Raw genomic sequence first — 16,894 nt, 5'->3', positions numbered from 1 at the left:
CTCATCTGGGACTGGCCAGACAACTGCTTTTGGCTCTCCCTATTCCGAGAAGGATTTAAAGGGGATTTACACTGCAGGCAATGCACCAGAGAAGCATCATCGGGAGCTTGGGGACTAAGGCTCCTCTGGCATTATTACTCACATGCAAAGCTGACCGCAATGACAGCAGCTGCTCCTTTGAAATGTTGGCAGCAGCCAAGCGGCAGCATGAAGTAAGAGATCGCTCCTGAGCTCAAGATGAACTCCACCTTGGATGGTAATCAGAGCACCCACCTTTTTTGCCTCTTGCCATTTGACTACTTGGGAACTGTCAGTTTTTGCCTTTTGGAAGTGCTGATTATTGTCTTTCTAACTGTATTGATTATTTCTGGCAACATCATTGTGATTTTTGTATTTCACTGTGCACCTTTGTTGAACCATCACACTACAAGTTATTTTATCCAGACAATGGCATATGCTGACCTTTTGGTAGGGGTAAGCTGTCTAGTCCCTTCTTTATCACTCCTCCACTACCCACTTCCAGTAGAGGAGTCCTTGACTTGCCAGATATTTGGTTTTGTAGTATCAGTTCTGAAGAGTGTCTCCATGGCCTCGCTGGCCTGTATCAGCATTGATAGATACATTGCCATCACTAAGCCTTTAAGCTATAATACTCTGGTTACACCCTGGAGACTACGCCTGTGTATTTTCCTGATTTGGTTGTACTCTACCCTGGTCTTCCTGCCTTCCTTTTTTCACTGGGGCAAACCTGGATATCATGGAGATGTCTTTCAGTGGTGTGCAGAGTCCTGGCACACTGACCCGTACTTCACCTTGTTCATCGTGATGATGTTATATGCCCCAGCAGCCCTCATTGTCTGCTTCACCTATTTCAACATCTTCCGCATCTGCCAACAGCACACAAAGGAAATCAGCGAAAGGCAAGCCCGCTTCAGCAGCCAGAGTGGGGAGACTGAGGAAGTACAGGCCTGTCCTGATAAGCGTTATGCCATGGTCCTGTTTCGAATCACTAGTGTATTTTATATCCTCTGGTTGCCATATATCATCTACTTCTTGTTGGAGAGTTCCACTGGCTACAGCAACCGCTTTGCATCCTTCTTAACAACCTGGCTTGCTATTAGTAACAGTTTCTGCAACTGTATCATTTACAGTCTGTCCAACAGTGTTTTCCAAAGGGGACTGAAGCGCCTCTCAGGAGCTGTGTGTGCTTCTTGTGCAAGTCAGACTACAGCCAAGGACCCTTATACAGTTAGGAGCAAAGGCCCCCTTAATAGATGTCATGTCTGAAGTAGCTCAGATACTCAGTCACTTGGGGGAGGGGGAGGTATTTTAGCTTTATTTTTCCCTTGTTATCTCTTTGTAGCCCTAGTTCACTAGGAAGTCTGGGACAGTATTATTTGGCTCTAAATAGTAGCATGCAGTCTATCCAAATACCTTCTAAGGTTATAGAAATGATTTTCTGAACATGATTTTGAATCACAAGAATCAGGATCATGAAGAAAAATTGCTCTTGATTCCAGTTTTTGAAATGTCATGGAAATGACTACAGTTCTCACATTTAAAAGGAATAAAGCCATATCTAACACCTTTCTCTAGCTGGCATGACTGAACCTGGTGTGAAAAGCGTCAGTATTTTAAAAAGTCATCATTTTCTTGTTGCTTTTCTGGATTTTCCCAGTTATTTAGAGTTCATGGGCAATTGATATCTTTTAACAGAGAACATTAAAATATACTGGTGAATTAACAGGATTTTTATTTTTTATCTATGCCAAAATATAAGTACACTGCAAGTTTCAACACTGTCATTGAGGTACCTAAATGTTTTCTGTTGTAGTCTCTTAAGAGAATTCTTAACAGGGAGAATAATGAACATAACTTTTAGAATTTTGCAAAGGACTGTGAAGCAAAAATGAAGTCAAGTAATACAATTTTATAAAAAGCTGAGCTACATTTTGTGCTATGCTTCCCAGAAATCTAAAGATATGTGTGCATAGAAGTGATTGTGTTGCAATACTTTTTCCTGTGCCTGTGTGTTTGAATATACTGAGAATAATTGGATTAAGTTTCACTTCTGTAACAAACTGTGTTTAAATAAGTGAAAAACAATTTAATGATAGACTGATAGCTGTCTATTTATAATGGTGAAGATATATAAAAATGTGACTTTAGTGTTACCTGTTTTTATCCAAAGATTTTTGAAATATTAGAACATTAAGGAGAAAGGTATCAGAAAAACAGCTGAGTCAGAAAAAATATACTGTTGGTAGAGATACATATCTCAGTGGTAGAGTGCATGCTTTGCATCCACAAAGCTCTGTGTTCTATCCCCAGCACCCCCCAAAAATACATAGGGATATAGATGATAGATAGATAGATATACTGAAATATACTAATTGATTTTTTAAAACAGGGAGTTGAGATGTTTTCTTTGAGGCTAAACAAAATCCACTAATATAGTAGCAACTAATTCATTTTGAAAAGGAAGGATTCTACTTTGAAGGGGTGAAAGGAAAATACTTGTTAATCTGTCTCTTTATTGCTGTTCTCTTCCTGGAAAAAAAAAAATCCTTTAACATATAGCTTTTCCTTACCAGTTTGTTTTTGTTTTTCCAAAGTACTAGCAAAATCTATAGAATTTTATTATTGTTCTGTAGGATTATTATTAGAAATGTGTGTGTTTGTATGTAGTATTATATTTTGTTTTTAAAATGATTATCTTTAAGCAAAAGCTTTATTTCTTTTAAAAGGAGAGAAGAATTTCTGGCAGCTCCACACATTAATTGCCTCTACTTTTCTGCTGGTTTTAATTTTTTTTAAATCTTCAGGAGACTCTTCCAATCTCTGCCTTTGGCTAGATGTAATCTGAGTATAGCAGTGATATTCAGGGAGATGGAAGAAACCCAAGAAAGGATGTGGATATTTATAAAAACAGGCAAATATGCTTTGGCTTTCCATCATGATGTTAAAGTTCTTTATGCCCCTTGTATATAAAGGACAGCAATTTTTGTTTGGTTTTGCCTGGAACTCAGGCCTTGAACATCCTAGGCAAGTGCTCTACCACTGAGCTACATTCCCAGCCTATTCCACTTTTAGGTTTTAGACATAGATTTGATTTTAACCTAAAATGTCTTTTATTTTAAACTTTTTTATTTTAAGTGACTTAAGTATTATATAAATCTTCAAATTTCAGATTCTGAGTTCATCCCAAAAGCTATTTGAAAATTTAGAGCTCATATTGAAATTGCCAGGTTAGAAATTGCTTTGTTAAATTGCCATTTCAAATAGAAAAACCTTTTTGATTATGAAAAATGTTATGTTGTATATTTACCCCTTTATTACAGATCTAAAAAATTATTTTTTTCATTTATGCTATAGAGACTGTAATCTCAGATTTGCAGTTTGTATATAAATTTTCATTTTAGCAAGTATAGGAATCTTTAAAGACTTAATTGTCATAGAAATTTCATGTTTAAATTGGCAGCAAAAGTTTTACATTTTTTAAATGGACAAATTTTGCTTTTAAAAAGAGCTGGGCCCTTTTGATTTTATCCTCCAATAGGGTGTCATCTTATTAGGTTGGAAAAATCCATCTGTTTTCATTATTCTGGTAAGGGCTAATCGAGCTTTTTTTTTTTTAATGACTGAAAAGACAATTCTTTCAGTAGGATCTTTTGTTAATGGATGTTTTCATTCTTCTCTTAATACCAAATGTTTTTGTTTTTGCCCCCAAACTAAAGTAGAAATTAAGTAGATAAAGTAATTTTAAAGAAAAATGGTGTCATCCTCCCCAGCTGATGCTTTCTTAACAGCAAATACTTTTGCAGATTATCATTCTTCATTGTGCTATATAAACAAACTCTAAAGTTTTCTTCCAGGTATTAATTCTATTATTCTCACATTCTTTGCCTACAGCCTTTTGTTTTATTATATTTTATTGTATGTGAATGTTGGGCTTAAGGGGGGAATGACAGGGACACAGTTATACAATCTTCAGTGGACAGAACCATTCTCTGCATGATTTGTTTGGAGAGTTTGTGTTTAATCTTTTCATCCTGGCATATTCAATGCAACATTTGATGATGGCTAGTTCAGAATAAGAAAAAAAGTACATCTTTAGACTTGAATAGCTCATTTAACTTTATATGGTATATGAATAGTGTCAGATGCATATGCTTATAGAGATTATGTTGAAATTATTTCATAGTAAATTTTCAAGCAAGATTAGGCAAATTGTTTTGTTTATAAATGAGTTGTGTGTTTTTATGCAGTGATTTCAATTAAGGTTTTTTGTTTTGTTTTTTTGTTTTGCCTCTTAGAAGTATAAAAGTACTTACAAATGGACTAGTGCTCCATTTTAGAGGGAATGGTGTCATTCACCAAAATAGATATTTGAATTTTTCATGGACCTGCTGCCTCTTACTTAAAATCCTGCGTTGGGAAAGGTTTTCTTTAAGCTTTATTGCTGGATAAATTTTTGAGCCTTTTATAATGGCTTTTCCTTGGTACTTGAATAATTTGTCTCAGTATTTTAAGAATTGGAAAAACTTGAATTTTCATGCTATGAATGCATTGTCTCTCTCTGCAAACTTGAAAATGAAGCAATAGGCTTGCAGGCTCACAGATGATGGAATGGTTTGGGGGAGTCTTTCTTCAGCTTTTCAAAGGCTTGTTTGAAAAATTTGCTCATTGACTTTATAGGAAATATAGTGATTTCACTATGTGTTTCTGTATCATAACAGATTTGTGAAATAAATTATTTGAAAAATCAAAATTTATTGTTATATGAGCAGATTTGGGGGAGTAAAGTATTTATTGTTGCATAATTTTCCCATTTTAGGTTGAAGAAAAACTAAATATGTCTTTATTGAATGCACACAATTGGGTTCAATCCTCAGACCTCCAAAAATAAAAATAAATGTGTACATTATTGATACTATTTTATAGAAGCTGGAAATATAGACATTTCTTATGGTTATAAATGAGTCATTTGGCTTTTCTTTTAAAATTTGGGTGACAAAGGAGCATGATGATATAAAAATGAACATCAAGCTGAAAATTTAAAAATCTAGGTTTCTGTTAATTAATAGGGTGAGTCACTGCTCTAAGCATTGATTTCTTATAGAAAAAGACCTAATGGTCCTTTCATATTTCATAGGATGGATTTAGATAATGAATGTGAAAGTACTTTGAAAATTGTAATGTGCTTTGCAAATAAAAATGATTACTGTTATTTGATCTGCCATGCCATTACATGTAAGGAAGCTATATTCCAATAAGAACTTTGAGGCTCAATGTTGGATCACTGCCCTATGCTATTTAGTAATCTCAGACCCGAAAAAAAAGACAGAATCCTTGCATTCCTAAAATTCCTTAAATTCAACATATGACTGCTTTCATTTACTTTCTGAATCTACAGACTCTCTGAAGGCAAGGGACATTGTCTCTTGACATCTTTATCCCCAAATTCTAACATAGGCTCTGAGTAGAAGTTTTAATAAATTTTTTAGAATGAATGACTGACTCTAATTATTACTTCTTGTCACCAGCCTTTTCTCTGAGAGAGTATAGGACTATTCAAAAAGTAGTCCACAGCCTTATGAGCATCCTTCTACTTGGTTTATGTCATTCTATGCTAATAAATGATACCAAGAGACTAGCGTGGGAGTCAGTACTCTATATATTAGGTAACTTTACTTCTCAGGTTACCTTATATCAGGCACTGCTATCAAATTGCCAATTTCTCACACCATGGATAAGAAATATGTATTTGGATCACACCTTCTTGGCTCTGGATTCAAATAAAGGAGACTTTAAAATCAGTCACAAAATCCAGGAAGTATAGCCAGCCTTAGTGAAAGAAACTTTTAGCTATGTGATTTTGCTTTGTGTCCCTTTTTAGTCTTTACTAGTTTTCTAGCTCGGTCTTCCCTTCCCTTCCCTTTCTTAACATACCATTGGTCATGTGTCCAAAAGGAAGTGTGTTGTTTTATTTTTTTCAGAAGGAAATATTTTAAATGATACTACTATAGGATTGGAATATTACATTATGCAAGTGCAGTAGCTTTTAGAGAAGCACTTACTAGCAAGCTCTTTTGTGTGCCAGGTAGTGTAGTTGGCCTTAGATAGGGGATCTAAAGAAGTATTACCTCTTTCTTGTAGAACTTTGTAGTCTCCAGATGTTTCACGTGGGAAATTCCATGATTATCTTATCTTTTAAGGAGCCTCACAGAGTGACTTTATCTGGAGGAATGTACACAAGTCTGTTCTTTAGGGTAAGTTTACATAATGCATATACAGTAGACCCTTGGTATCCATGGGAGTATGGTTCCAAGGAAAGCCTGTCATTGGAATCACAAAGTTGAAATGAAGAGTACTGGTATCTCTGCTCCCAGAACTGGTCAGCCTTCCATTGAAATGACATGTATCTTTAGTTTAATTAACTTCTTTTGGTTTTTTGTTTTTTGCAGTACTGGGGTTTGAACTCAGGGCCTCACACTTGCTAGGCAGGTGCTCTTACCTCTTGAGCTATTCCACCAGTCTAATTAACTTCTTTTGTTATTTGCCTTTTAGTCAGATTTCTGAACGTCTTAGTAGTTCTGTAAAGCTGCAATTCATTCTTTCTTTTTAAGATGGTTTTGTATCACTGATATTTCTTATCATAAACCATATTGATTTCATGTTTTATAACTATTTAAAGGGCAGCCTCATTCCTTTTTGTTAGGTTAGGTGAGCAACTTATCTTGGTGTTCATAGTGTGCCTAGTTGTAAAACCAGAAATTAATAAAATACCTATAAAAATTAATAGTATCAGTCAGGTTGAGACATTAAGTACACAGCCTGTCAGATCATTTATAGCAAAAGAGGCAAGGAGGAGCAATTAAATTGAAAAAGACCTTAGGAAGTACTTGGTCTTCTTCTGTCATTTTATAGACAGAAAACCGATTTATGGTAATACCCAGACTTCTGCTTAATTCATTCCCTTAATCTAATATTCCATATTGCTTTTGCCTAAAGTTGGACTTTAACTTGACTTGGCCATGTCCTGGGATATCCACAGGTGTTTGTATGTGTATAATTCTAGGCATAGGGAAGCATAAGTGACAATATAAATGTTAACTGAGGCTCATTATGTTTCTAGAGAACTTTATAAACATTATTTAATTCTTCCAACACTATGTGAACTTTTATGAGCTAGTAACTATTATTAACCCATTATAGAAATAAGGAAACTAAGATTTAAAGTTGCATAGCTTATAAATGGAAGATCTGGGACTTAATCCCAGGTCTTTCTGACTCCAAAACCTAGATTCTTCATTTAATTTTCACAGGAATTTTTCAGGTAGTTATTTCCCTATTTTATAGGTGAGGAAACTTAGGCTTAGTGAAGTTAGGAAACTTGAAAAGTTCCATATAAACTCACAAAGTAAGCATTATAATTTAAATCCAGTTCTTTTACTCTAAGGCCTGTGTCTTTTAGCAGTGTGTAAGTTAACTCTTAGGCTTAAAAACATATGCTAGACTTCCTGCTAAATTTGGCATATTGAATATGCACATTTATTGCTGTTAACTCCCCTGTAAATAAAAGCAAAGGTATAATAGATATGGCAGGTGAATAATGCCAAAATTTTGGGGTATAGAAATCCAGTGGAAGTGGTAACTGACTCAGAATCAACAAAGCTGAATCCTAAAGTCAAGGGAGGGTTAGGAACAAAAATGAAAAACGATAGAACCCAATAACTACTTGGGAATTGGACCCTACAAGTGTACAGTAGTATAAAGCTAAAAATCCACACTCCTTTATCCCACCCCATGTTAATCCCTAGCCAGAGCTGGCTCAAATAGGCGACTTTTTTTTGTTTGTTGTTGTTGTTTTTACCCTTGCAGCAGAAGATGGGCAATTGACTCTTTGGATAAATTGAGCAGACACTCTGGATACCAGGCATAGGCTGAAGACGGGACTGAGCTATCTTGTTAAGAATATGAGTTTCAGCTGGTGTTTCACTGCTGCAATCCCAGCTACTCAGGAGGCAGAGATCAAGAGAATTGTGGTTTGCTGCCAGCCTGGCAAAAAAAAATAGTTAGGGAGACTCCATCCTAGCCAATAAACCAGGCAATGATGGTGTTCACCTATGATCCCAGCTACCCGGAAGGCCTTAGGTAGGAGGATCTAGGTCCCAAGGCAGCCTTGGCAAAAATGTAAGACCTCATCTAAAAAATAAAAAAAATTTTTTAAAAAGTGATAAAGGGCTGGAGGTGTGGCTCAAGTGGTAGACTGCCTGCCTGTCAAACCTCAGTACTGCCCCACTTCCCCACCAAAGGAGTAGCAAGATAAAATCTGTATGTTAAATAATTAGTCCACTTGTTTGCCTACACTTCTAGAATGCTCTCAACCAGGCTTCAACCTAAAAAGAGATTAGAGGAGTCCATTCTAGGGATTGACATTTGAGGACTCTCAAACAAAATGGCCACCTAAAGGTGATACCAGTCAGTCAATAAGTACCCCCATGCATACAGAGCTTCCAGGTAGGGTTTTTGTTTTGGTTTGGTTTTTGGGTTTTTGGGTTTTTTTGAGACACATCTTCCTAGGTAGCCCAGGCTAGCCTTGAATTTGCAATTCTGCCTCGGCATCCTGAATAAGAATATAGGCAAGCACCATTGCATTCAGCTACTTGTCTTTTGATATTAAAACAGCCAGCAAGGGCTGGTGGAGTGGTTCAAATGGTAAAGTGCCTGCCTAGCAAACTTGAGGCCCTGAGTTCAAACCCTGGTACCACCAAAACAAACAAACAAACAAAACTAGCAAGGGTTCAATGGACTTTTGAGAAAAGATTCTCAATACAGAGCCCCAAACAAACAATAGAAATAAAAGAAACATAATTCAGGTTGCCAAAGAGCTTCCCCCCCCCCCACAAAAAAAGTCCCAGTTATTCCCAGGGAAGAATTCATATTCATTAAAGAAGAACAAGGTGCCATAAAAAAATGAACAGAAAGAACAAGAAAGAGCTCTTGCAATTTAAGATTTATTTAATAAGACATTTTTAAAAATCAGAAAAGCTGGAAATGACATAAGCCAGCTAGAGGGGGAGGGGGAAGACAGATGGAAAATAGTAGATGAAAAGGAAGATAATGAGAGGCTCAATTAAGGAGGTCCAATATCTGTCAGGGTTTTTAGAAACAGAATAGAAAAGAAGAAAGAAGGAAATTCTCAGATATAACAAGAATTGCCAGCACTAAAGGATAATGAAAGGTTCAGTGCAACGTAATAAAAAGACTGACATGATAGCAAATTATTATAAAATCTCAGAACACTGGGGATAAAGAAAAATCCTGAAAGCGTCTTGATCTGAGGAAGAAGCAGAGTAGAAACAGACAAAGAGTAAGGATCTGAACGGCTTTGAACTTTCTGCCACAGTGAAGCTCAAAGATAATGGCGAATAACTTCAAACTTTTCTTCTTTGTTTCTTTTAAGGGGGACTTGGGTTTGAACTTAAGGCTTCGCACTTGTAAAGCAGGCACTGTACCACTTGGGCCACACCTCCAGTCCGTTTTGCTCCTGTTATTTTGCAGATGGGGTCTCGCAAATACTGGGCTGGCCTTGAACCTCCTGATCTCACCATCCCAATTAGCTAGGTTTACAGGGTGAGTCACCGGCATCCTGCAACTTCAAATTTTTGAGAAATAATTTTTCAACCCAGCATTTTATGCCCAGTTAAACTGTTAATTCAAGTGTGAGGGTAACATAAACCCATTTTGAGATGCAGGGTTCCAGAATATTCACCTGTCTTAGATACTTTCTTAGGAAGTTACTGAACAATATGCTTCCCTAGATGAAGAAGGAAGCCTAAAACAGTGCAAAATCTAGGAAACAGGAGCAGTAAAGGGAATTTATAAACTCTGGGGAAGACAACTGTGCAGGTGACTTAGAGGCAGCTAGTCTAAATTGGAAAATGTGAGCTAGTCTAAAAGGAAGGCATTAGGAGGTGGGTCCTGTCAGATTTTTTTTTTTCTTTTGGATTTGGGGATGGGACACAGGGTCAAGCATGCTAATAAGTACTCTACAATGGAGTTACATCCCCAACCCTACTGTTCTGTCAGATTTTTAGGGAAGTATACATAAATATATACATTGTATGGGAAGATGCATAGAAAACTGAGGAAAAGAAAAAAAATCAATTAGTGACTACAGAAAATAGAACATTAAAGAAGGGAAATTAAATTGTAGATGTACTCTGATTCAGTTATAAGTGATACTAGTTTAGCCAAAATTGGTAGCAAAATTATATAGAGAGGATGAGGGGAAGAGAAGTGTTTATGGGGGGGAGGGGTGTTCCTATGGGTCTATTAATAGAGCTATAGTATCATCTTCTTTACTACAAAATCTGAAGATAATGGCTTATGTGAAAAAGCCAAGAAAATAGCAATTTAGTCATTTCATTCAGAATTAGGAAGAAAAAACAAACAGCTTAAGGGAGGGAGAGAGGTTTAGAGGTAGAAATGGTTGCCTGTCAGGAGCAAGGTGCTAGGAATCAGGATATTTCATTTTAAGCTATGTACCATTTGACCTTTAAAGGTGCATTATTTTTATAAAGGACATAGAGTACATTTATGAAAAGGCACATGAATTTTAGCAGAAGTAAAGGCAAACAAGGGAGGAAACATAGCCTTATAACATATGACTGCAGCAGGAAATGAGAGCACAATAGCACTGTTACCTGTGGTTCTTTATAGACCAGTTTTCTGTTCCTTATCTTATTTCATCCTCCAAGAAAAATAGGCAGAGTCGGTATTTTCTCTTTTTTAGAGTTGTAGGAATGAATTTGGGGCTGTAAGAACTTTTTGGTTCCTTATCTACCATATTATGCCTCAAAGGTATGTATATGGATTTATTTAGATTTTTGTTTTTAAAAAGGCAGCAAATACTGGAAAGCATCCTTCGTTTTTACATCATGAGAAGGAATTCCATCATGGGAAGGAATGTATAAAGAAAACACACATTTATGTAGTACATATATGTTTATGTAGTTAATAGATTTGTGTGTTTATGGTGCTGTGATACAATATAATATAAGACCTGGCATTATGAGGTCATGAGAGGAAATGCAGAGTGCTCTCTGGTATTACATAGGTAAGATGTTAGAGTTCCTTGAAAGGTAGTATATGAGATGTCCTAAGCTCTGGGTAGAGCAGAATTTCTGTAGTATGATTATCCTCCTTGGCCCACCCTCCTCCTTGAATGATATTTCATAAAGTATCCAACTGGGCAAGATTAAAGGAACCCAAAGGACTCTTAGATGAAGACCCTAATGAAGTAATCAGACAATAGATGACGTGAGAAAACCCTTTGCAGTGCAAAAAACATATCTTCATTAAATTAGCATGATTGTAGCCATTTAATGATAGATTTACTGGCATGTTACAGAAGGGTTGTATTGGTTTTGCACAAAATACAAAAGTAATAGCCTGCCGAAAGTAAAAATTTAAATTATATCAGCTTTCAGCAAATAGTGAATTGAATTGAGTTAGTAAAACAGTATTTGGGGGAGAATGTAGAAGTTGCAGCATTTAGACAAGATGATTTATTTGTGAAATTTCTTTCAGAAAAACTGAGGAAACACCCACTACCAAAGCCATTTATTTATAGCTAGAAAACCTCCCCTGGCAAAAAAGAAAGGTCATTTGTGTGTTCTGACTTTGTTAGCCCCTGGGGAACAGAATCTGACTCAAGCCTTTTTAATAGTTCCCCTTTTTCATGACATGGTAACCATTCCTATTTAAGTTAAGTTAACATTATGTATTATTAACATAATTTTATTGTAGCCTGTAGAGCACTGGAAGTAAAATTAAAACCAAATTTAGAATCTGGTTCTGAATTTCAGAATGATCCTCCTCCTTGAATGAAAATGACGCCAACATAGTCCCTTCAAGATGATATACATGTTGCATTAGTAGTAAGATTCTTTTTTTTTTTTTTCATTTTTCTTTTATTATTCATATGTGCATACAAGGCTTGGTTCATTTCTCCCCCCTGCCCCCACCCCCTCCCTTACCACCCACTCCACCCCCTCCCGCTCCCCCCCCTCAATACCCAGCAGAAACTATTTTGCCCTTATCTCTAATTTTGTTGTAGAAAGAGTATAAGCAATAATAGGAAGGAACAAGGGTTTTTGCTGGTTGAGATAAGGATAGCTATACAGGGCATTGACTCACATTGATTTCCTGTGCGTGGGTGTTACCTTCTAGGTTAATTCTTTTTGATCTAACCTTTTCTCTAGTTCCTGTTCCCCTTTTCCTATTGGCCTCAGTTGCTTTAAGGTATCTGCTTTAGTTTCTCTGCATTAAGGGCAACAAATGCTAGCTAGTTTTTTAGGTGTCTTACCTATCCTCACCCCTCCCTTGTGTGCTCTCGCTTTTATCATGTGCTCATAGTCCAATCCCCTTGTTGTGTTTACCCTTGATCTAATGTCCACATATGAGGGAGAACATACGATTTTTGGTCTTTTGGGCCAGGCTAACCTCACTCAGAATGATGTTCTCCAGTTCCATCCATTTACCAGCGAATGATAACATTTCGTTCTTCTTCATGGCTGCATAGAATTCCATTGTGTATAGATACCACATTTTCTTAATCCATTCGTCAGTGCTGGGGCATCTTGGCTGTTTCCATAACTTGGCTATTGTGAATAGTGCCGCAATAAACATGGATGTGCAGGTGCCTCTGGAGTAACAGTCTTTTGGGTATATCCCCAAGAGTGGTATTGCTGGATCAAATGGTAGATCGATGTCCAGCTTTTTAAGTAGCCTCCAAAGTAGTAAGATTCTTGAAGTTGTTACTGTTACTGTGGTTATTTCATACTCTTAGATTATTTATTTTCCCTCTGAGATAAAGAGAAAAGCACTGAAAAAAGCATGGATTCTTGGAGCTCTGGCCCTTGGTTTTTTGCTTTGTTACTTTATTATTGTGACAATTAGATACTGTCTTAAGTACATAGACTTGTGCTAGGTGGAGTCATAGAAACTCAGTGAAAGATTGTTGCTGGTATTTCTTTTGTCACACAGAGGTCAGAATCTCCCAGTGACTTCAGGGCCTGCAAAATTGGCACATGCTATCAGAGGAAAGGCCCTGGGTGAAAGAGGAATGGCCTGGTATACTTCTTGACAGGAATTGGAAATCCCTCAAATCTGCCATGATGATTCTCTCTAGTTCCTTCAAACTGGTGTTCCATGTATTTTGTTCTGCTTTTAAAGAATCTTTTGCAGAAGGTTTAGTGCTGTGCAGTTCTTGAACATTAAGATGCATATACTATTTTATATATATGCACACACTTAAGAAACATTGATAAAAGCTTATAGTGATAGCATTAATAGTTAAGAGGTGGAAAGGAAACTCAAAGTGGTAAAGAGATGTCACTTTAAGGGAACTTTAAAAATGAGTTGGTCTTAGGAGGAGAATAAAATCTGACAAATGATATTTTAAGCTTGAAAGCCCTAATGAAAAGGGACCGTTTATTTACATGAGGAATAAAGAACCATACAATATGTAGTGATTAAAAGTTGGTGCTTGAGTTGGGCAGCCCTGCCACTTAATGACTGTAAGATGTAGGGGAAAGTACACAATTGCTTTTATTCCCAGTTGTGTGAAATAACACTGTCTCATCTAAATATTGTGAGAATTAAATGTGCTTATGTGTGTAAAGTTCTTAGCACAGTGGTGGGCATACAAGTAAGAAATCAGTGTATGTTAGCTGATACAGAATAGGGTGGCATGCATGGGAACGGAGGTTTCAAGTTGAGGTTATGCAGAATAAGATCAGAAAGATAAATTTGTGATACTCAGTCTGGAATCAGTGTCTAAGGAATTTTATTCTAATTAGGAATTGGAGGTAGACTTGAAACTTTTGTATAGGTGAAGGACACAAATACGGAATCCTAAAGGGACAGATCTAACAGATCGCTTAGGGGTCATAATCTAAACTCCTCTTTCCACATACGGAAAAGGGAAACCCAAGGTAGTGACAAAGTTGATTAGCTGGAAAACTGGGACTAGAATCCAGGCTTAGACCTCCTTTTAGTCATGCCATAAGAATATGTCAGAAGAGTTATTCAACATTTGTCAAGCACTTAGAAAATAGGAGTTTCCATCAGGTTTGGAAAACAGGAAACAAGTGTTTACATACAGGTTTGTGTTAAGTAAAATAAATAAAAACAGTCTTCCCATTAATACGTACTTTCAAACAAATTAAGACTTGAAAAATCTTAATTAAAAGTTCTCTTGATTACTGGTCACTACTTCAGTGATGTTTGTTAGAAGCTTAAAAATAATGAAATGGGAGGTTCTAGAATGCCTTTATTGTTTGTACTGCTAGTGAGATTAAAGGGTTATAGTTTTGCTCAGACAAAATTGAAGGTCACAGGTTATCTGGCAGCATGTAAAATTACTGTTTCCCAAGAAGTTTAAATAGAACATTAAAAGAATTTAATCCTAGGAGGACCCTTTCAGGCATTGCTACATACATCTAATAGACTTTGATTATAATTATTTCCTATGTGCTGGTTTTTAGTTTAATCAAGAGAGATCTAATTTACTTAATGGCTTTATGTATTAGTGATACAATAGGTAGCTTTTAAGTACTTATGATATTTTCCCTGAGAGCTATACAAAATCTACAGTTTAAAATGTTGAAATTCAGAATATGTACATATAGCATGTGAATATGTATATGAATGCAGACCTTTTACAGAATTCTGAGTGCAGTGCAGCAATTCACTGATATGTTTGTGAATAGTATCATTCACACAGATTTTCATTTAACTGTTCTTGTTACAAGAGCAAGGAACTTCCATAGAAGTACAACGTTAAGTGCTTAATATACAGTACTTTTCAGCTGCTCTGTGTGTGTGTGTGTGTGTGTGTATTTAGAGGAGGGTGGTACTGGGTTTGAACTCAGGCCTCACACTTGCTAGGCAGGTACTCTACCACTTAAGCCACTCTGCCAGTTCTTTTTTGTGTTAGGTATTTTCTAGATAGGGTTGAGGAATGTGAGACTTAATTCATGTTTTGGTATTGTATATTGTGTACTGTATATTATTTGTGGGTGATACGGAGATTTTATTCCAACCATATAAAGTTTATATAAAATCTTTAAGCAAATAGAGCTGGGATTGTAGCTCTGTGGTTGAGTGTTTGCCTAGCAAACCCAGTACCACAAAAAAAACTTCAAGCAAATGCATCAAACAACAATTCTTTAGAATATGACTTTGTATATAATAATTATGTGCCTTCTAATTCAGCTGATTCATAAATTACCTTTCTTCCCACCCTTCCCCCATTTGCCACCACCTTTTTACTCAAAAGGATACTTTGTATGTGCACTTTTGTGAGGTAATAGTTTTTGAGTACTTGAGTATTTCCTACTTCTTGGGCCCCTTCATGATGAATTGATGTAAAGGAGAATCGACAATACAAAACAGGAAAAGTTTGACAGAGCATTTGGCATGATTTGGGACAGTTTTGCCAAACATTGAATTATTTTCCTGTGGGAAACTTGAGCCCTAAAAGGAAATGAACCTAGCAAAAGGGCTTTATGTCACATGGGACTTAGATTTATTTTTAGAATGGCACCATAATGCCATATTTGGATAGAAACAATGTAATAGCACTACATTATTTTATTAAATAGCCATCTTTTCTGAAAAAGTCTGCTACTTTTCTGTTCTATTGTATGCCATAGATTCAACATAATACTTATGTAACAATTCACCTGGTAATGGTTTTAAACTGTAAAAGTTAGAGTTACTTATTTGGCAAACATTTCTAGAACAAATTTATTGAGTCTTATTTCTGCAATAAAGGTTCTGTGACAGTTCACTGATTACAGTACATGGTCATCTTTTGTTTTCACGTTTGGGTTATTTTCTTTATTGGGAAGGGGAGAAGAAAGTAAAGAGGTAGAGGCATTTGGAAATATAGTTATTTGATTTTCTTGGAATGAAAGAATTCCTAACTAATTGACAGCAATAATAGAGAAACTTGTGGATTTTTACCTCTGAGAAAATATTTAAAAAAAAAAAAAAAGGCTAATCAGTGCAAGTGTTTCTTATTGAACCTCTATAGTGTTTGGGTTAGTGCGATTCATAGGCTAAAAAGTTCTTACCATATCAATTATATTTTAAGTATCACTTTTTCTGCTACCTGATTTTATCTTTTTTAATAACTTCATTTGGTTACAATAAAGTATGATGTGATAACGTATGGTAGAGTTCTGAATTTCGTACTGTCTAATTGCACATCTTCCACAGGGTATTAAGTCCCAAATGGGAAAACCTGCCAAATACATATGTTTTCCCTTGGCTTCTCTCTCATACTTGGAATTAAGCCAACATCAACTCTGGTGGGAAAGAATTACCACTGATACACCTGGCCTTATTACCATCTACTTTCCATGAAGTTTGGTTTGGTTTTTTTTTTGTTTGGTTTTTTTTTTTTTTCAGTATTGGAGATTGAATTCAGGGAAGGCAGGCGCTCTACCACTTGAGCCATGCCTGCAGCCCTTTTTACTTTGGTTATTTTTTAGATAACTTCTCCCTTTATGCCCAAGCCTGCCTGGAGCACAATCCTGCTATTCACACTTCATGCATTGTTGGGATGACAGGCACACACCTCCATGCCCAGCTTTTATTGGTTGAGATGGGGTCTCACAAACTTTTTGTACTGGTTGTCCTCAAACTACAATCCTCCTGGTCTCTGCCTCCCAGTTACGTAGGCTTACAGGCTTGAGCTACCTGCCTGGCAAGGTATTTCTTTTACTTCTCATAAACCTGGTAGAGGAAGGGGCCATTGCATAGATTTTATAAATGGGGACCTAAGTTTCCTCAGACTAATCAAGTAACTTGCCCA

General features: G+C 36.4%; 2 protein-coding genes across 15 annotated transcripts in view; both read left to right on the top strand.

Moving 5' to 3' along the window:
- The window catches only part of Rabgap1 (RAB GTPase activating protein 1), a 166,582-nt gene that overhangs the window by 84,343 nt on the left and 65,345 nt on the right, over window positions 1-16,894 (top strand). Inside the window, exon 1 of one of the 14 annotated variants that reach the window (XM_074051055.1) lies at window positions 120-256. The exons of the other annotated variants lie outside the window; for them this stretch is intronic. Coding sequence (XP_073907156.1) covers window positions 254-256 — 3 coding nt within the window. The 5' untranslated portion in view covers window positions 120-253. Of the gene's footprint in view, window positions 1-119; window positions 257-16,894 lie in introns of those variants that run through there. 14 annotated transcript variants of the gene reach the window in all.
- Gpr21 (G protein-coupled receptor 21) lies at window positions 238-12,005 on the top strand. The gene has a single exon (XM_074051068.1). It carries the CDS (start codon window positions 238-240, stop codon window positions 1,285-1,287), a length of 1,050 nt encoding a protein of 349 aa, XP_073907169.1. The 3' UTR covers window positions 1,288-12,005.

This window comes from Castor canadensis, chromosome 13, assembly GCF_047511655.1.
Source record: "Castor canadensis chromosome 13, mCasCan1.hap1v2, whole genome shotgun sequence".
Classification (NCBI taxonomy): Eukaryota; Metazoa; Chordata; class Mammalia; order Rodentia; family Castoridae; genus Castor; species Castor canadensis.
This window is presented reverse-complemented; position numbering and strand designations above follow the sequence as displayed.